Source organism: Pseudochaenichthys georgianus, chromosome 23 (assembly GCF_902827115.2).
Source record: "Pseudochaenichthys georgianus chromosome 23, fPseGeo1.2, whole genome shotgun sequence".
NCBI lineage: Eukaryota > Metazoa > Chordata > Actinopteri > Perciformes > Channichthyidae > Pseudochaenichthys > Pseudochaenichthys georgianus.
Window position 1 is genome coordinate 21,380,142 of NC_047525.1, and position 24,005 is coordinate 21,404,146.

At 41.8% G+C, this 24,005-nt stretch overlaps 1 protein-coding gene across 1 annotated transcript in view; it reads right to left on the minus strand.

The window, feature by feature from the left end:
• The window catches only part of dock4b (dedicator of cytokinesis 4b), a 118,430-nt gene extending 95,818 nt beyond the window's left edge, over window positions 1–22,612 (minus strand). Inside the window, 1 exon segment of the mRNA XM_034074670.2 lies at window positions 22,416–22,612. Within this exon segment, the coding sequence (XP_033930561.1) occupies window positions 22,416–22,452 (37 nt within the window). The 5' untranslated portion in view covers window positions 22,453–22,612.
• Window positions 22,613–24,005: the final 1,393 nt, after the last annotated feature.

Here is a 24,005-nt window from a genome sequence, read left to right on the forward strand (position 1 = left end):
TGCGGTGGAAACAGCAAGCTAAGATTTGTTTCGATGGTTAGGTCCCCGGCTGGCTTGCACTGGCGCTGAACGATTAATCGATTTTAAATCGCGATTTGAAATGACGTGATATCAAATCGCAAAGCCTGTGAATTTTACTTAAAAAAATGAAATGTCTGCTTGTGTGTCAGTCATCCACACCAATCAGAAGTGCTGTGCTCCACATGTACCAGCCATTGTTAACCAATCAGAAGTGGCCCCTGATATTTTTGAAATACTTTTCCAAATGGCTTCCAATGGAGCTCTCCTAGATGCTTTGGTGAAACCATCTGAGTCAGGTTAGTAATGCTCCATCACATGTTCTACATCTATTACAGGGTGAGTCTTAAACTGAAGCTTGACTTTAAAGCAACCAAACTTCCATTGTAAGTTTAGTTCTTTCACTCGTAGCTCGGGCTGCGGGGGTGCTAGAGACGGGAGCACGTTGATACGACCTTCCTAGCCGGAGATGTGGCCGCATTTTACATTAGACTTCCGTTGGGTCGCTTCAAAACAAATATCGCAAATCGCAATATCTGTCAGAAAAATTGCAATTCGATTATTTCCCCAAATCGTGCAGCCCTAGCTTACACCTCTTCATTCAGCTGACAAAAACAGCATACGAGAAACTGCCGTGCCCCATCACACAGGAAAGTGTGCGCATACCACCCAGGCATGTATTTCAGGTCAAAGCAGGAAGTTATGTAATAAGGGATGGGTGTTTACGAGACAGTTTGGGTTGTATTTTTCATACTGTCTTTTAGTGTTGCACGGTGTACCGATACTTGAAAGGTACCGCGATACCCTGCCGTTAAAAACGGTACGATTCCTCCGTTTCATTAGTATCGGTACTTTAAGAATGACGGGGAAAAGTACTCCCGTGAAAAAGCGCCGTTTTAATAAGAGCCGTGTGTGTTCAGCGCTGTGTGTTCAGCGCTCTGCTTCCACTCCCTGCACTGCAGCCGTGCCTGCAGTCCCTCCCTCTCAAGCACGTTCTAAGTCCCTCCCCTCTCTCGTGCACGCGGCCACGCGCTAGCTGCCAGAGCAGCATGTGAGAAAACGAGAAGCATGGCTGCAAGTGGGAGTGCAACTGCCGCTGCGCCTCGGCTTGACAGAAAATACGCCAGAAGTCTGTGAACGGGCCGTTCAGGTGTTCAGAGCAGAGCTCCCTGTCGGAGCGCAGAGCGTGATGTGCACTGAAAAGTGTTTCTGTCGCAATATTATCGTTGAGCAAACTTAACTAGCAAACTAGCATCACTATCTGCTAACGTTAGCTTTAGCCTTCGTTTTCTATTAGTTTTTTTCATAGGCTATAAACGGAGGTGGTATAAGTATATATCTTGTACTTGAGTAAAAGTAGAAGTACCCGGGTCTTGTACTTGAGTTAAAGTAGAAGTACCAGAATGTAGGAACAATCCTGCAATCAAAATGTTCCTCAAATAAAAGTACAAAAGTATTATCATCAAAATATAGTTAAAGTAGCGACAGTAAAAGTAGAAGTGCTCAGGTCTTGTACTAGAAGCACCAGAGTGTAGAATACTCTGTTACAGTAAAAGTACTGCATTCAAAATGTTCCTCAAGTAAAAGTATTAAAGTAGCGACAGTAAAAGTAGTCATTGTGCAGATTGGTCCATTTCAGAATAATATATATGATGTGTTTTATAAAGATTGATCATGAAAGTGTTCTCAAAGCTGGTGAAGGTGCAGCTAGTTTGAATGACTTTGTATACTGCAGGGTAGCTGGTGGATTTACTCCAGGTGGAACTAAAGTCTGATTTAACACTTGATTATATTTCACATCATTCATCCAGATCTGTGAAGTAACTAAAGGGATTAATACATGTAGTGGAGTAAAAGTACACCATGTACCTCTGAACTGTAGTGGATTAGAAGAACAAAGTAGCAAAAGAAACATTGAAATACTTAAATAAAGTACAAGTATCTCAAATTTGTACCCAAGTAGTACTTGAGTTTATGAACTTAGTTACTTTACACCAGTGGCTATACAGATGGAAAGACTACGCCTTGCACAGAGGCATGAAAATACATTTTCAAAATGCTCAACAGTGCTGCCAAAATGTTAAACTCACTGCTACACAATTAAAATAAATGCTTTTATATATATTTATATTAGATGTGACTCTTTGGTGTTTCTGTTCTTAGTAACACTGCTGCTTTAGTTGTTCTGACGGCTAAAATCATCTGTTATTCCTAATTTTAAAGCCGATATTCCGTGTTTCCCTTTTTTAAAGAAAAGTATCGAAAAAGAATCGGAATCGCAATTCTTGACATGGTATCGGTATCGAAACCAAAATGTTGGTATCGTGACAACACTACTGTCTTTCTTACTGTAGCTACTTTCAAAAAGCGTTGACCAACCTGGGACTTTACTCAAAGCTTTATCAGACCTGTAATTACAGATTGCAGATGTCACCAGCTACAAGATATTTTAAGGCCTGGTATAAAAAAAAAATGCTGCCTTGTATGTAATTATATTTGAAAGTTAATTCAAAGTCTAATGCATTTCAAAATGCACTCTTTGGTACCTTGAGTGTTAATATTTAATCAAGTTAAGTGCAGGAAAAGAGTAAATTAAAAGCTTTCTTGCATTAGACATTTAAATGTTTATCAAGCCTGAGGACGACGCATGAGCCCATTTGAAGAGAGGTTTTCATGTGTACACTCAGCGTGTGTTACGGTGTTAATGTGCTGGTTTCATACCATTCAATGTTGTCATATCATACTGGACAGCTGGTACTTATCACCTCATTAAAAAAATATTTGTCCACCGCACTTTAGTGAAAAGCACGTTGTACTGCACACATACAGAATCTCAGGATGCACACATGCATGAGATTGCAGTCATAGGTCTGCGGAGGCATATGATACACAAACACACGCATGATGTTAGCAGGGGGAAGTCTCTGAATCTGCACTGAGCCGCGAGCAACCATATGGAGGCATCCTTCTAAGTTACCCCCGATGGATTGTTGCTCGACAGTAGCCTGGGAACGAGTTACATTTTATTGCACACAGATGCGGGGTGTTTTTGAACCCTGATTTGTTGTTACGGCAAGATGGCACCACAACACCACCACCGCACATTTCATTGTAGGGAGCGAGGCGTGACAAAAAAGCCCACGGACGACGACGGATGAACTTTCATTAACTCGAAGGCGTACATACATTTATGAGCTAAAATAAAATCTATTGTTTTAACATTACTCAGTGTAGAATGAGATCAATCTATGTTAAACACATACATGTATCAAACTGGTCATTCTACTATGCATGTGTGGTTTAAAAAGGGCAGTAAGGCTCCCTAATGTAGCACTCTTGGGTATAGGGCTATGGTGCTGAGGGAAGAGAGGGAGGGAAAAGAAGAAATGAACTGCCTGGTTTTGCTATAAACACACACACACACACCATGGTATCTTTGTGGCATCCTAATGCGCTTATACAATATGTATTTGTTTGTGTGTGTTTAATTGTGTTGTGTGCGTTCATGCCAGCAGTATCTAAACAAGCTTAAACAAGAGGCAGTGTTAACATAGTCCCTATGGGCAGGCCGGCTTCCGCCTCATCACCTGATTAGCAACCCTTAGATCAAGGGCGACACACACACACACACACACACACACACACACACACACACACACACAACGAGAAGCAAAGGATAAGTGGATAGGTTGGCCTGAAAGAGGGGAAGAGTTGGGTGGATCAATGGGGCTTAATGAACAAATGAAAATGAAGAGTGAAGACCTAGAAGAAAAAGGTCAAAAGGTGTCGAAGGTATCTTAGGAAGACGTGGTAGACATCAACATTGATAGACAAGAGTGGTGTAGTGATGACGTGTTTTTGTACGCCAAACTGGGTGTTAAGGGCTCCCTCAAAAAACGCGACAGGATTTCGGAATATTGCACATATTTATGAGACTTTCACATTTTGTTTAACAGGATTATCTCCACATATTAACACCACTCTGATTTTCAAAGCGGCAATGCAATCATCAGAGGGAAAACAAATGATGTTGAGGCTATCGAGAAACTACATCACAGTCAGCGACGTCCCCACCGCTAAGCTAACGGCAGAATTGTGTTTAGCGTAATGACGTAGTCTCACTTAGTTACTTGTTAGCAACTGTTCTTTTTAAGACACAAAGAAGCTTCAGGCATTCACAAGTGAGGTATTTACTGACATACTTCATTACGCTTGTGTTAACCACAGATCTTATTATCAGGCTTCTAACCAAAAACATGTACAAAAGACTGGAACCAAAAGTGGCCAATGTTACATCCTAGTTTTAGGACTCATTTGTGCACCACTCAAGTTGGGTAAGGATCCTTATATAGATGAACATTCTCAGTGGACCATAGGTTTAAATTCAGTTCAACCTCATAAGCCATTTTCTTCTCATTCCCCCTTTGATCATAACACTTCCATTAGTGATGAAGCTGACCGTTCCCGTGCCTTTGAAGCCTGATATCAGCTTCTCACGGAGAAATGAACCCATGCTGCTAGCGTTAAATGCTAAGCCTCCTAGAAGATGCAGTAACTAGAGTGCAAAGTAAAGCGACAAAGACAAAGAAAGTTGAATGGAGGGGGGGCAAATGACTATGTTGATGATACGGCTGAAGCTAATTATAGAGTTGAAGACAACTGAAGCTATTATATTACTTGTTTTCATGTCTGCCCAGAGTCGTATTCAGCCTAGTTTCTTGCACATCAACAAGATGACAAAACGGGCAGGATGAAAAAGGCATCATAAACACAAGAGACGGACCATCCCACTGGACCCAAATAGTGTAGTTATTATTCTAGATATAACTTCACATCCTGGCCTAGTAGCCTTCATTCTGCCCTCTTCCCCAGGAGATACAACAAAGAGCTCTGTGACAAGTAGAGACTGTATAAGAGAAGAGGAGCATTGAAGCATCAGTGAGTGATTCTAGTCACTGGGGAGTGTATGTTAAACTCGATATTGAATGAAAAGACCACAGTGGGTGCAGGTTGAGATGTTAGACATGGGGCAAGATTCACTGCGTGGGGTCGAGACACTGGACGAAGCACTGACTGAAAAGTGCGCGATAACACTAACAAGGCATATGTGTGAAAATGTCTCATATACACTGCCAGAAGGTGATAGCCTCCGTGCACAGCCAGGGTAATTGAAGACCCTTCACAGGGAGTGGCAGTGTCGAGGAACTCACGGGCAGACACATCGTGGCTCCACTCAAGGACACACAGATGGCAGGGTCAACACAAACACAAGCCACTGGAGCATACCGTATTATCAGCTGAGCTAGCCAGTCAGTAAGCTAGTCACTGCTTCACAATAGAAACCAGTCTGCAGCTTTCAATGTGTGCACCTCCCTTAACATGGAAAAAAGAGCACCTAAGCTAACAACTTAAGGGGAAACCTGTGAAGCGTAGCATGTTAAGCGAATCAAATGGACACTAGACTGGAGGGATACGTGATGGATGGATGGATGGATGACTTGATTAATTATAAAGAGACTGAAAGAGTGGGTCCCTGAACCCTAGGTTTTCAAATGATTGTTTAATGTTGTCGGAACCTCTTTTGGGGGGCTTTACAGAACACCTACTGCAGATCTTTTTGCGCTGTTGGCCTCCTACATAACCCATCTTGAGACACGCTCCGTTCTTGTTTACCATGCTTTTTGGATGTGACTTTTTGACGAATCTGATCTAGTCAAAAAACGAATGATCAATTGCGTTAAATAATCATGACCTCAATATTGTGATTAACATTTTTGTCATAATCGAGGAGCCCCCAGTCTTAGCGTTGTTGTGGTTTTTGCAAACATTATACATTTTTCCACATTTAATACAGAAGGAAATAGGGAAGTCCAAAGTTAAATCATCATAATCATGAGCAAAAATAGGTCCCTAAATATATACATTCTCTTGTTTCTGACTATGAATAAAGTATTTTCTTGCCAAAAGTTGAGGAGAATTGTAAGTCCATAGTTTATTATTATATTACATTACATGTAATTTGTTAGACGCTTTTATCCAAAGCGACTTACATTACATACATTCAGTACTGTGAGTAATCCCCACAGGAGCAATTTGGGGTGAAGTGTCTTGCCCAGGGACACAACGACATGCTGACTGCAGTGGGACTCGAACTTGCGATCCCCTGATTCGAAGTCCACACACACTTCCCACTGAGCCACAGCCTCCCCGTTTATAGTCCAAATGCATTCTCAAAATATGTTGCCAATACAGTTTAGTATCCTAATAGCCTCTAAACAAAGAGGCATTCAACAGTGGCAAGTGCAGGGTGTACTATTGGGTATCAGGCCATTGTTAGCATCAGCAAAAGTTTGTAAGCTCTGCCCCAAGTCTTTCCGAGCTCAGCAAAGTATAACAAGGAAAGAAGGCCATTTAATGTGGAGGACACAATGGAGCTGCACGAACAATGACAAGATGGTGACAGGGATGAGTGACGACTGAACCAAGAAATATGACAAGTATGGAGACCGTCATCTACCCCAAGCCTCAGAATACGTTTTCCATATGACATGCATTACGCTTTCCATAAGCCACAATATATGGAGAATGAATACTTGAGTGTGGTCCAGGTCTGTATTGGCACTGGTTCTCATTCTTTCCTATAAAACTGAAAATGAGGATTGGATTCCGGGGCTTGTCAGCATGCCAGTTATTCTGCTATAACCAGGGGTGTCAAACTCAATTTGATCACGGGCCACATTCGCATTAAGGTTGCACTCAAAGAGCCGGTTGTAACGACATAAATATATAATATAAATATAAAATAATGTATTATATTACGTTATTGCCTCTGAATTGGATTATTATCGGATGGGATAATAACTTTGTAATTATGTCTGAAAGCAGAAGTCCAGGGCAAATAATTGCAAGTCTCTTCAGTGCGCATGTCACAAAACGAGATGCATTGTGGGACATGTAGTTCATGGGCAACCTGCTTCTGTAAAGTGGCATGTAACCTGTATAATAAACGTATTATATTCTTTGCAAGCTCTTGCGGGGCCACATAAAATGAAGTCGCGGGCCGGATTTGGCCCCCGGGCCTTGAGTTTGAGACCCCTGACTTAGACAGATGGATAATGGATGTCATACATGCACACATGCAACTGAAATAAGTAATGGGGCTGATCCTAAACCCTGATTTACTGGAAACCATAATAAAAATCTGTCAAACAATCAGAGTCTCACTTGAAAATAGGGAAAGCATTTGACGTTTAAAGTCTAATGGCTTTGTGGAGGAAATGGGTTCCTTCCTTCTATGCGCTTAAGTCACCTTGTCTGGCGCTTGCTGTCAGGAAATGTAGGCGTCATGTTAAAATTCCACGAGGTGACTAGCTCCCCAGATTTACTTTCATGTTCATCCAGAGTCGACGTAAACGAGTGCGAAATGTAAACGAGGGCGGACGGCTGGTTGCAACAGCCATCTTTAGAATGAGCGCCCTGTTCTGCTCGGTACTGTGCTGTACTGTGCGTTTGAATGTATGGCCCGTGTGTGTGTGTGTGTGTGTGTGTGTGTGTGTGTGTGTGTGTGTGTGTGTGTGTGTGTGTGTGTGTGTGTGTGTGTGTGTGTGTGTGTGTGTGTGTGTGTGTGTGTGTGTGTGTGTGTGTGTGTGTGTGTGTGTGTGTGTGTGTGTGTGTGTGTGTGTGTGTGTGTGTATATAAACATTCCTGCGGGGCTAAGGGGTTCAGCTGTCATCGGGGCTATTTTCCTGTGCGCTGCATGCCATTGGTGGATCAAGGAGGATTATTCCTGGGGTCGGAGACATTTTGGATTGGAAATGGAGAAAAAAAAGGAGAGAGAATGAGAAAGAACCACTGGAATCTGTTCTTCCAGGAATCAAACGCGGGCACAAAAAAAGGGACTTCGGAGCGGGGCTGTGTTTGTCAAAGCAACCATGAAGGAAATCAAACGGCCACACTGAGCAAGAGACACACAGAGAGAGAAAGTTGCCACTCAAGCGAATTGGAACCACGAAAATAATTAACCGATACTACTCAACTGTCACACAGGAAAATCCCCAGTGCCTGCTTTGCATTTCGCTTTGGCTCGAGGAGCCACTTCACACTTTGCCTTAATCTTGTCCATTACTGCGACGACATCAGTGCGAACAAAGAGACAGCTCTCCAGTTCTTTTATAACGACTCTCATCCTGTCAGGGACCCCATATGAATGAGATTTCAAACTCCCGTTCACATCATTAAGATCAAATTGGGAGGAGTGGCTATGCTAAACTATTTTCGATGCAGTAGCGAGAGGCAGGCGGACACTGAAAGCAAATGTCAAAGTGATGGCCGTGCTCAGCTAATTTGCTCTGGTGCACAAAGACAAAATCAATGGAGTGGAGTAAGAAGTTGAAGGGGGGCGAGCAGAAAACTTAAGAAGGAAACAAAAAACGCCCCAGTTTCCTGATTTAGGTCAACTGCAGTCGTGTGCCCCCTAATGCTGTCGGTAATGAAATAAAACTAGTTAAAAAGTCTACAGGAGGCGTGAAGTTGAAGGGGAAAGAAGGATGAGACAAGTGGGAGGGGATGAGGCTCGAGTGATTAATTTCATCTTTGTTTTTCTCCTCCCACCGCTGCGAGTGAAGTAGAAAGGTAGCCTCATTTGCGTGCCCGTTCAACGCATGGTGCTCTCTGGGGGGGGGGGGACTCCACGTGGAACATCATATTCATATTTCCCTCACTTCCTTTGTGTGGTATGCGGTAAAGGAATTACGAGATCATGATTGGGGAAATTAAAGCGCATTTACAGTAACACTATCCCGATTAGCCATTATCAGCTTTAAACGCCTACACAGTGAAGAGCTTTGGACCTTTGGAATATAAATAATGACTTATGGCTGTCATTTAACAGCGACCACTTATCTGACATTGATAATGCCGAAATAAGAGTGTAAGCACATTTATTTACACGTAGATTTCATCAAGTTATACACTAAATATGGCTGAATGTCACAACAGTGATATGATTAATTCTTGATTAGGATAGCATGTTGAGCTTTAACTTTTAAAACAAAGAGATGATTGATAGAAAACTCATTGGCAGTATTAGTTATATTCCTCAGTTTATTGTATGCAAAAGTACGTATAAAGTGTTGCAACTGATGCATAATGCAGTAATCTACATCAGGGGTGTCAAACTCAAGGCCCGGGGGCCAAATCCGGACCGCAAACTCATTTTCTGTGGCCCCGCAAGAGCTTGCAAAGAATATAATACATTTATTATACCGATTACATGCCGCTTTACAGAAGCAGGTTGCCCATAAACTACATGTCCCACAATGCATCTTGTTTTCTGACATGCGCACTGAAGAGACTTGCAATTATTTGCCCTGGACTTCTGCTTTCAGACGTAGTTAATTATTACCCTATCCGATAATAATCCAATGCAGGGGCAATAATGTAATATAATACATTATTTTATATATATATTATATATTTATATGTATTTTTATATAGTCTTAAAGTTGCAACCCTAATGCTAATGTGGCCCGCGGTGAAATTGAGTTTGACACCCCTGATCTACATAATGCATCAGGCAAAGCTCTGATATGTAAAACAAGCTCCACCGATCATGTTGAGGTTTAATTTATATATGGTTAAAAATAGAGATGTCCCGATCCGATCACGTGATCGGGGATCGGAGCCGATCACGTGATTTTCAAAAGATCGGGGATCGGGAGAAAAAAAAATCGGGGATCGGGATTTTTTCTTTTTTTTATACATTTTTTTTAATTTTATTTAATGTTACAAAACAAAAATGACCATGTTCACGTCTTAAAGTCATCCTGAGGACTTAGTTTTGGTTTCAAATTACACAACATCATGTATGTGTTGCTTTCTTTGGGCTTGTTTTCATAGACCTGGTTGCTTATTTCTCTGAAATCTGGCAACAGAGTGGGCGCAGTGTCTAATAGTAGCAGTAAGCTAACGAGAGGCTACGTTCAGCTGGTGACTCGGGAGTCGGGACAGAGAAAATGTCAGGAGTTTGGAAGTATTATTAAATTGAAAGCGAAGGCAGTGTAACAGCCAGATGCAATGTTTGCAAGGCGGAGGTTCCGCGTGGTGGAAAGAACAGAGCTACGTTCAACACGACCAATCTAATACGCTACCTGAGAAACAAACACCAACAACACGGCGAGTACACAGCGGCCACTCAGGTAACGGCACTGAAACAACCGATACTTTCAGAGACCTTTAAAAGGAAAGAGAAACTGCCCCAGAACAGTGAAAAGGCCAAACAAATAACTATATAGCTGAATTCAGCGCGTTGGATGACCAGCCGTTATCTGTTACCTTTTTTTTCTCTTAATGCATTGCATAAAGATCGGATCGGGAAAAATCGGTATCGGCAGATTGTCAAAATCAAATGATCGGAATCGGATCGGGAGCAAAAAAAGGTGATCGGGACATCCCTAGTTAAAAATGAGGTCAGGGGTTAGGGGTGCAGATCCTAGAAATAGAGATGTTGTGACTGGCTTTATGCATTCCTAGAACACGCACACTGGTATGACAGCATGTTGGTTTGCAAGGGTTATTTCCAGACATATAGCCAAACAAGCGCAGTCCCAGCCAGCCACTGTCACCCACTTTATCAAGTGATGATAGTAAGGTTACTGGTGCATTAGGACAGCCTGTGCAAAGAGGATTATGGCTGTAGCCCAGATGAGGGTCCGGGGGGAGCTTACTGGTGACGCGGCCCCACTGATGATGCCTGGAAACATTTCCGTATAAATGAATGGCCTGGTTTCAAACGCAAGCACTACCATTACCACAGTAACCTTTGTACCAATACAAGATGGGTGACATGGCAACAGTTTATGGCAACAGTTTTTTGAAAAATGTCAAGCATCCTTTTAACTGAAATGTGAAATGCTGGATTAGAACTGTGGTGAAATGTGGTCGTTATTCAAAAATGAACTCTACTTTTTGTCCGAATTCAAGCCAAGAAGTCTGCTTTGGGGAAACAACAACAGCCTCCATGCTAAGACATATGTTAAAAACGTGTGCGGTGCAGCGTGCTCCATTTGTATTTTTAGCATCACCATACTCATTATGTCAGCACGCCACAGCAGAAGGCCCGAGCTAGAGAACCGAGAGAGGCACAGGAAGGAAGACAATGCTTCAACTCGGGTTTCTGCTAAGGCATGCAAGCCCCTCACATTCATCCTGGCTGTGAAGAATGTGTTTTTCTCTTCACGTATCCAATTAAGCTTATTTTTGAGGGTGATAGAAAACAAAAAGGCCTGAGTCAACTGAGTAAACAAAGTCCAGAGGATGGAGGCAAAAGACGTAAATCAGAGGCGCTATGCTATCTTCTCAATACTCTTTCAAGTTTCACTATTGAAGTAACATGAAAGCATCTTCCTTCGAAAAGCTCAAAGACTGATATAGGATACTTGGCTTTATAATGACCATCAAGGTCAAAATGGCACTGCTGACAGTTCATTAGGATGTAGATAAATAGGTAGGGGGATACATGATCCAAAAAGAGATGTCCTTTATTGATCCATTAACAGCATTATTCTCTGGGAAAACACTCGTAGTTGGGTTTTGATGCTATTTTGAAATTCAGATGCCCTTGGGGATGAAACCAGAAACCACCACAGTGTATTTCATCACTTTTATCGCCAACAAAACCATCTGCTGTCAGGATCTATGGCCATAAATACCGTTAAAAGTGGGCATTTTCTCAATGCCATCAAAGCCTCTGTACTATTTCCATACCAGAGTCTGTATATTTTATCTGAGGCCAGCGCTCAACACAAATTGCTTGTTAGCAAGAATAGCCATGGGCCTCTTAAGGTATGAGAACCATCCACTGGGAGGGAAGCTTCTGTACGATCACGTTTTGTTCCCATGTTGTTTAGCCCACATAGCCAGCATACATGCAAACAATAACTCTCCTCTGTTGTCATCTCCTCTGCTCAACTGAACCAACAGCCTGAGGTGGCCATCCGCCGCCATCGCCCAGACCGAGAGCTCTTACTCCCCGCACAAAGGCTCCCACAGTGGGGGTTTTCCTTCGCATTTCCCCTCTCGCCCCCACACAAAGGGGATCCATTTCAACCGCTTTTAGCAGCACCACTTTCCGCTTTTAGTTCTCCAGACTCCCTCCCCTGAGGGGGGGAATGAAGACACCAGGTGGATGCTGGGAGAGAGGTTAGGCTTGTGGCAAACAAGGCCACTTCTAGCCAATCCCCCAGAGCTTGGATGTTGCGTTTGTGGTCATTTCTGGCATGGGAAAATAAACTGATATTGACCCTGGTGCCTGCTTTGTGCATCATCAATTCATTCTATTTTAATAATACGATTTGCGTTCTCGTTTAAAATGTTGGTTATAAGGCTCATTCACTTTCTTGCAGAGTTCGACAAGAAAATTGATCCCACTCTCATATTTCTAAACATGAAGGTACAGGCAGCAGTTAGTTAGCTTAGCCTAGCTTAGCTTAGCATAATAACTGGTAACAGGAGGAAACAGCTGGCCTTTCGTGTTCGCTCAACCTGTTTTGAGAGAATTAACAAATTAGGGATAACGTGTTATTTGTGGACTTTTATAGTTATCCAATGCTAGCTTAGCTTTTAGCTTACAGACATGCGAGGTATATCAATCTTGTCATCGAACTATTGGCAAGAAAGCTAATATGCATATGTCCCAACTACTATTCCTGTAAAAAAAAGCACATATCTCCATCTCTTCTCTGGTAAATGGCAAAAGACATCAGCCATAGAATCAACTGAGGCAATCCTCAGTGCAACTTCCACAACAAGGAGCACAAACAAAGCAACCATCCAGTGCATTGCGACGCCAACCTTTGGTGTTGCTAGAAGAAGGCTGAAAAGGCCCCATTCAATCAACGATGAGAGGCAGCAAGCGCAAAGACACTCTCCATAAAGACAAACAAAACTTCAAATAATCCAGTGGTTTAGATATGTGGGGGCTTAATCATTCTAGACAAGTATTTAAATAAGAAATTGGTTTCTGTCTCTGCTTGGTTTGAAGGCTTTTCTCTTAACTGGATAAACATGCTAAATGGGAGCAGTCCCCGAAGACGGGAAGGGTTGAAAAGAGGAGAAGTGCTGTAAGAAGTGAACTGGGTCGCAGTTGGAGGTTTAGTCAACCTGATGAATTAAATAGACTCTCTGAGGCAATAACACTCTACAACACCCACACAATTAATTTAGGAATGCATAAGACCCGTTCAGCTGAAAAGAACAGGCAGTTTCAAAGCAATCACATTTTGGAGCTTTGTCACAGAGAGCTAATTTCATTTCAAAGTTGTAAGTCCTCTGTTCTCTTACCCCATAAACCTAAATGAAGAAAGCCCCAGAATACTATGCATCCTATGCCTTCTCCATGTATAGAATAAAGCTATTTCAAGTCAAAAATCTATTGAAATCAGCCTCAACACTTTTGTCGAAAGTGAGCAGCAATGAAATGCCCTTTTGAAAGGCAAGTTGATTTTAAACTGGCACGGGCAATTTAATATGCGCGGGCAGAGAGAGGAAGTGAGGGGCGCTGACAGAGGCGCGGTGAGGAGGACAGGCGGTGAGGAGGACAGGCGGTGAGCCAGCGCCTCGCATGCAGCAGATCGACGTCCGGAGCTGAGCCAGGCCATCATCTCGACAGCACAGCGAGAGCAGGAAACAGATCGCTCGCACACACAGGCATGCACCTCAAAGGGGACAAAGATCAGATATACTGCCTGTATATATACCGATGCAACCACACACACAGACACACACAGGTAATGAGACAGCTAACAGCAGCCAAGGTCGGAGAGGCTGCTGCCCAGAAAGCAGCAGCTGATCCTCCCAATGTGATCTTTACGGAGACGGAGAGAGTGATGGAGAAGGGAAAACCGTTCAATCTCAAAGAAGAGAGAGCGATCAATGCCGCAGCTCTTTCCCACATTCAATATACACTACTAATCTGGTGTGTGTGCAAGCATCTCTGTTTGCCTCACAGATTTTCATGGTCAATTCTAGACTCAAATATGTGTACACACGGCACGAAGGACCACAACGAAAGAAGATGAATGGAAGAGTGACAATAGAAGACTCCCACATTCACACTAGAAACAGAAGTAATCCAGGGTGAAGTGTTATTCTTGATATCGCTTCTGCACAGCATGAAAACAGCTGCCTCCGCCATTAAGAACACACCGATAAGAAAAGGTACCAAGGCCATAAATAGAACACTCACAATGGGACAGAAACCTAACCTCAGGGAGCACACCATCTGTCTGCCTGCTACCCACTAACACTTCAGAGCAAGTGACTTATTACAGACATATCCTCAAGGATCCTTTTTCTGCATACATCATGACTGATTTGCCATTGGCACTGTCCCTCTTAGTTACTGTTGCTACGCTTGTCAAGCTTTATTTTTAACTCTTCTTCTATTTCTACCTTTTTTCTAGACATTCTTTTAGTCTGTAAATGTAACGTGAGCCAATGTTGTGCCTTTGAATGAAATAACACAACGTTAGCAGGATATGGTAACATTGGCAGCATACGTTCGAGCACGTAACAACACACAGTTAAATCATATCTTGTACTTTGTAGCTAGTGTTTTTGGTCTTGGTGAGGAGCTAATGTTGTCTTTGACGTTGCTATTCTATGAATTGACGACTGTCCGGGAGAAAAGGGTTGAACAAATGGTAAAATTATATTTATAGCTGCTTTTGACATCTTAAAGCAGGGGTGTCAAACTCAAGGCCCGGGGGCCAAATCTGGCCCGCAACTTCATTTTATATGGCCCGCATGAGCTTGCAAAGAATATAATACGTTTATTATACGGTTACATGCTACTTTACAGTATATCTATATATGTTCATTTTAATTAATTTCTTATTTTATAGTTATTTATCATTTTTTTTATCTTTGATTTATCCTTAATTTTATTAATCTGTGTGAATCTGTGCTGTCCTGTTTTTCAATCGTACCGTGTTGCTGTTAAACTACTGAATTTCCCCACGAGGACTAATAAAGGTCCATCTTATCTTATCTTACAGAAGAATGTTGCCCATAAACTACATGTCCCACAATGCATCTCATTTTGTGACATGCGCACTGAAGACTTGCAATTATTTGCCCTAGACTTCTGCTTTCAGACATAGTTAATTATGAAGTTATTACCCTATCCAATAAAAATCCAATGCAGAGGCAATAATATAATATAATACATTATTTCATATATATTATGTATTTATATATGTATATTTATATAGTTACAACTGGCCCTTTGAGTGCAACCATAATGCTAATGTGGCCCACGATGAAATTGAGTTTGACACCCCTGTCTTAAAGAATGGCAAGCATCCTTCCATCAACTCTGTTATGTTACATTCTGCACCATCAACAACTTCAAGACAGCATTTATAAAGATCTCCTACTGTAGAGCAATCTTTAATACTTTATCATCTTCAGACTTCTAGTCCCGGAGGCTGCTGCAAACACAGCCGCTATTACAGAAAAACTAAATGTGCACACAGGCATATAAATGCACATGCAACAAGCTACAAATAGGCATATATCCTGGAGTACTACAAAGGCAAAAACACACACAGTAGCCCATCTGGGGATATCTGGGACAGGTGAGTATGGATCCAGAGAAGGGAAAGCAGAACAAAAAGGGACACATGTGGAAAGGAGATAAAGGTGGAACAGAAGCAGCACAGATCGAGAGGAGGGGGCTTCTGAAAGATGCAGATGGAAAATGAATGAGTGGGTGATAGAGGAGAAAAGAGGCAGACAGTGAGTGGTCATCACAGTGTGACCTGCTGTCGCTGGAAACTGTTCACTCGGCAAGGATAAGTGAGCGGGGAGAAATGGATGCAAAGAGACAGACAACAGAAATACAAAACGATGTCCATTTAATAAAGGCGAGAAAGACGAAAGCAAAGGAGAGGGGGAACAGATGCGTTTCCCGACAAAGGTGTGGACAGTAATGTGAGGGAACACACAGTCAAGGTCGAGCCGTGGCGTCTACAAGCTTTCCGTCCGAAGACCTTTCACCCTCTTCCCTCTGTCGTGTCATCATTAATCCTGACTGATAAACTCCCGACAGTTTCCTCCCTGACCTGAACCGGACGCTGGTTCTTTTCTGAGTAACTGACCAATTTAGTTTCTTGGCAGGAATTTAGGTCATGTCCACGAATGCATCTTTGATCCCCCGTTGTGGCATTACAGCAACATTAAGCTGGACATTTATATAACTTATATTTGGTCTTTTAGGAAACGCTCTGCTAAGTGGATATGCCTATAAATGATGTTGCTTATGCTTTGTAGTGTGGATGTAGCATCAGAGCTTTTAGAAAATGCTTTGGATTTTTTATTTTTTGGTGTCAAAATGATATGTTTTGTGAAAAGTGTTGCCACTTTTCAAAGCTGGACGAGAAGTAGAAGCATGTTTCTTTTCTAAATACCCTACATTCCATGTTAGCAGCATATCATGACAACATTTAAATGTATTATGATTCAACAACCACAAAGCACTGACAAAACATGTTGGTCACAATTATTGAAATAAGCTAATTTAAAGGATTATCAAGCACATTTTTGGGTAATAAAATGTACATGCGATGACATACATATCTGGGGTTTCAAACTCTCAAATAATGATTTTGTTATCAGCCTCAAAAGTCCTGAATAGGTTGTGTATAAGACGTATGAAAAATATCACACATACATGTAATAGCAACAGTTATAGTGTTATCAGCTACTTTATGCTAATACAGATCATTAGCATAAGCTGATTACATTTACGGGTTATGTCATCAGCCTCCGACCACACGTCATCGGGAATCAGTGGTGACGATGTTTGCAAATCATCACAAAACTAAGATACAGTTTTGCATTGAGGAAGACTTCGTCATAGAACCACAAAGGGTCGGAGCAAATTCAATTAAAGTCAGAGGAAAAAACTGTCCCATTGCAGAGTTATCCTGATAAGGGTCAATCATCCCAGAGAAATAGATTACACTGCAGAGCAAAACAAAGGAGAGCGATCTGTGTGAGTCTGCTCTGGTTTCACATCCCCCACTGTGACTGTGTGAAGGACAGTGAGAGGCCGATTCTGTATTCAAGAATGAACAGAGGTAATTGAAGACAGAGACATCCACGGCCATTAGCCCTTCACATTTTTTAATTATGCATATGTCCTTTAAGCCGGCCCTGACACTTAATGACCCACAAATAATGCATTAATGATATATCCTACGCAGACTCTATGTATTGTAATGTTAATAATAAATGAAGCACCCTTGTTTTAATAACTTGAGGGCAAGCAGCGGTAGCCGTTACTGAATGGAGCATTATGGGAAAATGGGAGCCATGAGGTCATTATGATGTGAGGGGTCACTCACACAAGAAAATCAATTTACACTTCCTTTATGGTCAATACATGCAGGCCTGGAATACAGCCCATCTGCACAGATAACTGATTCTGGACCAGTGCACCAGGCTGTTTTTCTTTTCTGTAAATGAGCACAAACAACCAGAGTCTCTCGACGCTCTTCTCAGCCGCCAATCACAGTGATTGTCACCAGCAGACGCGCTTCGTTTATGAATATGGCATGTCAGTCATTTTTCCCCGGGCCAACACAGATGACAGAAACACACACCGAACACACACACACACACACACACACACACACACACACACACAGACGTGCCACTGATCAGTTAAGCTGCTGAATTCCTAATAGGACATTTCCCATTAACCTCGCTCTCATAGGGATCACGGATTGATATTGAGGAAAGGGAATCACGACCATATTACACCACACCAGGCCTGCTAAAAATAATAACAGTAAAGCTAGCCACAAATGTAAAGGATTTGATCAAAAAGCACAAATTAATTTAGTTTCTTGAAGAAAAAAAAACCTTGTTACTGAAACTCACTTAGCGATCCTTTCATTTCTGATCTAAAAACCAGTGAAAAAGTGGGTCTCCATTCAATATATATATATATATATATATATATATATATATATATATATATATAGTAGCAATTACCCGTCAGACAAGCGTGTGAAACCAATACATCAAGTCAAGCCAATGTGAAATAATGGCCATTATAATGGCCATATGCATTCTGGTAAACTGGAAACCACTCGGCCATCTCAGAGCAGATGCATCATCTCCCAGCAGCGAGTACGCTAGACTGCTGCTGGAGTTGAAATGCAGAAACACTCTGCCCCCCCCATCCCCCCAGCTGCCCATCTCAACAACATCATACATGGATGTGGACAGCATATTGGTTTGTCTGTGTCACTGACGCCAATGGAATACACAAGGGTATCCCCAGAGTGTGTGCGGTGACAAAAAGCAGGACATGATTCGAAACTATTCGACAAAACATATCTAAGATGAGACAATTGTGTTTCCTTTTGTCTTGTGTTGCTTTTGTCTTGTGTTGCTTTTGTCTTGTGTTGCTTTTGTCTTGTGTTGCTGGTTCTAAACAAACCGACACTATGTGCACAGTTTGGCTGTTTTCTTCCATTACTGAGGGTTCCATAATAATTAGAGCATGGTTTAATTGAACAACACAGCGCAGGCATTTCTCCAACTCTCGTCTCAGGTCATGTTTGGCTACAATGGTTATTATTGTCAGCGTGAGTCAGCAATGAATAAAGCGCTCACTGAGCCCGTGATATGTCACACGTCCATGTAGATTCATTTAACCCTTGCGTGATGCATCGTCAGGGAACAGCTCTTATTTTCTGTTCAATTCACAAGGGATTATCCCGCAGTCTCCTCCATATTGAATTATTTCATTGGGCTAGTATACGAAGGAGAAGGGGTGCGTTATCTGCAGAGGGAGACGAGGCGGCGGGCGAAGAAGCAATTACAAGCTGGTGGGCTTCACCTCGGCACGCCTCCCCCCCCCGCCCTGTCACACACACCGCCCTGGGGCTTGCTGCATTAGGGAATCATGGGTATAATGGTGGAATGGGCCTTTGGGCCCCCCTCGAAAACAACCTGCTAATCCCCCGTGGAGTAGGGGGGGGGTTAAGGCGAGAAGGGGAGAATTTGGGGGTAACAGGGCAAGTACTGACAATGAGTCCACCCCTAACACGCGCCAGCACCCTCAACCACGTCCTCCAACCCCCATCATGCACAACGACATCCCCCCCGAGGGAAGCAAGAATCCTCCAGGCCCCGACACCGGCCCTCCATGGCATCAGGCCTCGAGCGGGATATTCAATCAGGCCTTTTTCACTCTCTCTAGTTTGTTTTTAAAAAAGGGTTGCGCAACTAAATCAAGTTTCCACAGAATTCCACTTGCACGCACGGATTAAAAGCGTCTCGTTAAAACACTTTAATTATGCGTCTAAATTATGATGAGCAATGACATGCTTGATTGGTTGAATCAGATGGCCTTAATTAGGAAGGCCGCACTCTCTGTCTGTCTCCAGCATTAACTCTACGAATGACACAATGCTGCCTCCAGTACGCTACGTTGTCAGAGGTTGTTAAGTCAAAGTGTGTGACTTCTGTGACAGATATCCATCATGCATAGCTTTGGGAAGTATTCTTACAACCCTTCTTTGTGTTCAAAAAACGTGACTTTGATTTGTAATATTCTCCGTCTTGTCTCAATCTAACGTCTCCAAATCCCAAGTGCATTCAGGAATCAGATATTAACGCGATCTCATCAATCTTCCAAACGTCTTGCTTCGGGTTAAAAACCAGTAATCACTACACTGGTGGGCTAATGGGCGCCTTAATATTAACTCGCCGAGAGTCCATTCATATTTCATCAATGGCAGTGGCCCCCGTCCTCCCAGGGCCCCGCTTTCACTAGTAAGGCGAATAGACATCAAACGAAGCAACCTTCCAATTATACAGCGAGACGTTTTGATCTCGTCTCGATTTGGCTCAAGATCAAATGTGCAAGGATCCAAAGGTTTCCAAGGTCTTTTAGTTTTGCCTGCCTCCCTGTCAAATGGGGGTAAAATGCTCGGCAAAAGCACCTGGGGTTGATTTAAAATGGCTACGGTGGGGACTAAGTTATACCAATATTTGGATATCAGAGCAATTCTACTACATGGATATTCTTGGAAATAAAAAGCATAGTAGATGTGGATCAATGATGTCAATTCCACTGAGGTGTGATTCAGCTCCATACCAGTTCAGGTGGTGTATTGCCATAAGATTTGGAGACCTGTGGACAGCAGTTCCTCCCAGCATTAATAATTTAGGGTGAGATTCTGGGGATCAATAGACATTGCTGGTGTGAGGTTATTTTGCCACAAGGATACACATTTGGTTACCCTTTTCCCTGCAGAATGTGAACTAGGAGACAAGCTAATGGAGTATTTTCCTATTCTCCTATCTATCCAATAAAAGACAAAAAAAATGACCTGAACGATTTCTTTGTTAAAGATCCTGACAGGAGAGACTGTCTACAAATATGCATCTTTATCCCCCTTTTAAAACTCAATTTCCAACGAATTTACTCGCAAGCAAATTTATAGCAGCTTTTCACCCCGACTTTAAGTGTGGTATTTCGTAACAGAAATTACAGCAATGTTTACGATATGGTCAAGCAACATGTCATACTTCTTTGGTGTACTGCCCCTTAAAGCACCTAATAATATCTACCTAGTCTCTATTAATCCACTTAAACATAATAAATGACTTCCTTACCAGACATGGATAGACAACGTACAGTAAAAGAAAGGAAAGACCAGTCCAGCACATTAACATTTATGAACCTCAGACTGAAAAAAAACACTTAACCTAATAAACCTGACAAGCTGCTTTCATCATAACTAAATCCTTTACAACCAAACAGCCTCACCATACATGTGTGCAGTGTGTGTGTTTGTGTATCACGTAACATCAATTTCATAACGGGAAAACACCCCATTTCCTTCCTTAAGAAAAAACACAAGGACGAGAAAACAAAGAAGTGCACCGTTGCCAAAACATGTCTTAAGAAATAAATCGCAGCTAATTAAATGATTCTTATTGCGGTTGTTGGGGGGGAAATGGGATAAAGACGCTTAATCCAATTAACAAGGCCCCCCTTTTGCAGTTTGGGGACAATGGCAAGTATTGAGCCTTCAAATAAATGTCTTCCTTTTATCAAGCCAAGTGAACTTTGACAGGAAGGGATGGGTTTAAGTGGCTAATTGGAATACATCGATTCTGGCCTATCAAAATATTAAAGCAATGGGCTCAAGAAGACTTTGCCCTGCACAGGATTAAGTATATTGAAAATGCAGAGTGATTAAACTAGTGAATCAGGGATTGTAGCACTTACATTGACACGGACAAGGAAGGGAAACAAGTCTACACCAGGGGAAAATGTAGCAGTCAAGTGACCAAACCAGGGAGTGTGACAGAGAGAGGGCAAAGGCTCCTGGTTCACTGATTTCTGATCATTTTTTGGATAGAACAATTTAAGCCTAAGAAAAAGTCAAAATACAAGAAAGAAGGCAGAGGGAAAAGGGAATAATCTCTTATCATATCACAGCTGTAGTGTAGTTTTAAGAGGTTTTTACTGGCCACTTTTTTTCCTGGCATCCACGCAAAGATTACAGAATGATTATTGGCTGTGGGATCATGGACGGAGCAGAGCATCACACACACCAATATCTGTGGGGGAAATCATTACGAGACATTTAAACCGCCTCTCAGTGCAGAGCCTGCTTTTTCTGCGGGTAAAGAAGACAATTCCAACCAAACCAACAAGACAGTCTGTGCGGGATTTTTCTCCCCCCCTACATTTTGCTTGGGTTGCGTTGTTGTCGCTTGTTTGTCTCACTTCAGTGTTTGATCCAGAGCCCCCAACAACCTGGAACAATGCACTGAGGGAGACACACATTCACAGGACCTGTCAATGCCCAGTGTAATCTCAATCCCAAACACTATCAAATAAAAACAAATCTATTTTTGATTTTTCCTCAAATTTGTATTTTGCTTTTTTGAAGAATTGACACAAAAGGTTGCGTTTAAAAAAAAACAGACACACAGCGACTGACTGGTAAGCAGCCGAGTTCCCATTCAAACAGACAGAATAACATGAGAAAAAAACAAAGCTTCTGATGCAAGATCGCCCAGTAGAATAAACTATAAAAATAAGGGGGAATAAAGAAAATAACAAATGGGCAAATGATGATTTAGCAACCCATGGGGGGTCATAGCGACAACCCTATGCTTTGCAATGTGGCAGTCAGATGAAATCCAAGCTGATGCTGTGTTCCACAAAAACAAACCTAATACAGCAATTCAAAGGTGGATATCATCATCCCTGAACTGAAGCCAGTCACCTCTAGAAACCCATCCACATACATTGATAGTGATAGAGGACAGCAGTTTGGAAAACATAAAGGCAATAAACTTACCGACGCCGTATTTTTCATGTTCTGTAGGTATCCACATGTTCACGGTCGGAATAGCAACAAAATGCAGTGTTTTGGTGCTGTGTAACGCATTCTATTGGCGTGCTTTCCTCCGGTCTGTAGTAGCAGTCATTGTTTAGGTTACCGGGAGATAAAGCACTGCTGCTGCTGCTGCTGCTGCTGCTGATCGTATCATAGTGGTACGGTACGGAGACGTGCTGCCTTCAAGTGCTGTGGGAAATGTGTCGATTACGTGGTGCCAGCGTAATGAAGATTGTCTGTAATTTGACAACTTCATGACATTAGGGGTTGGTGAACATAAAAGCTGTATTACTAGTATCAAATGTTGAAACCGACGTTTTAACTGAATATCGTCGAGTTTATTAATAATAGATGCACTGTATGCACATACAACTTTTACCAGCACATTTAAATCATACTGTTAACATGTTTAATCGTATTTGTATTTTATTTATTTATTTACTTTTATTATTATTATGCCCATGTATATTCCATGTGTACTATCTGTGTTTTTTTCGTATTATGTTGCTGCTATGCCTATGATGACACGTACATGTCCCAGGGATTACTAAAGGTCCATTTTATCTTATGTACTCAGCTGGTTCATAACAAAAGTGTTAGTAGGCTTATACAAATTAAAATATCAGGGGTTTATTTTAAGGCAAGGCAAGGCAAGTTTATTTATATAGCACTTTTCAACACAAGGCAACTCAAAGTTCTTTACAACAAATGAAAGACATTAAGAAAATGGCATTTAAAATCAAGGCTAGTTTTCTTTCTAAAAATGGTGTACAGTTTGTGCAGACTGAAAACTCATCTCTTTCGACTCCACTTCGAGCGATAGAATTACTAACAAAGCACTTATATACTAATAAAGGGCTGGCTTATCTAAAGCCAGTTGAGTAGCACTTGAAATGTTTTTGCTCTATGAAGCCTGATGTAATTATATGATTCTGTTTTCTTCAAGTTTGTATTTTGTTGGTCGAACGCACTTATTGTAAGTCGCTTTGGATAAAAGCGTCAGCTAAATGTAATGTAATGTACATTCTGAATGTTTCTGCTAACAGCATTTGTTTAAGTTTAGCTAGACCAATCGTGCACAGTATAATGATGACATAAGGGTGCTTTACAAAATAAAACAAAGTATATGAAACAAATAAATACTAAAGGCTATGTGATTCAGTGAAAAGCTGCCACCACTTAAGGTGTTGCTTTCCATTGTTCTGATTAAAACGTGAGCTGGCTAATTTGCCTAAAATATGTTACAACAGTAGCCAAAATAAAATATGTGCTCCCAGTTTAAACATGCTAGCCTTTAAATTAGTCTCCAATTCCATTTTGACCCACTTAGTGACAGACTAGGTCATTTTTTTACCTTTCAAGTTATACAAAAACTGTTCCTGAGATTTGTATTAAACTGAGATCCACTTGTAGCCTGGTTTTCTAGCATAAGCCATTGATGTCACCATCACCACAGGTAGCCCACATCCTTCAAATACTGTAAGACTTACCACTTACAATGACCTTGTTCTGCAAAGATGTCTAATTTAGTTTATATTATCTTATATAAGA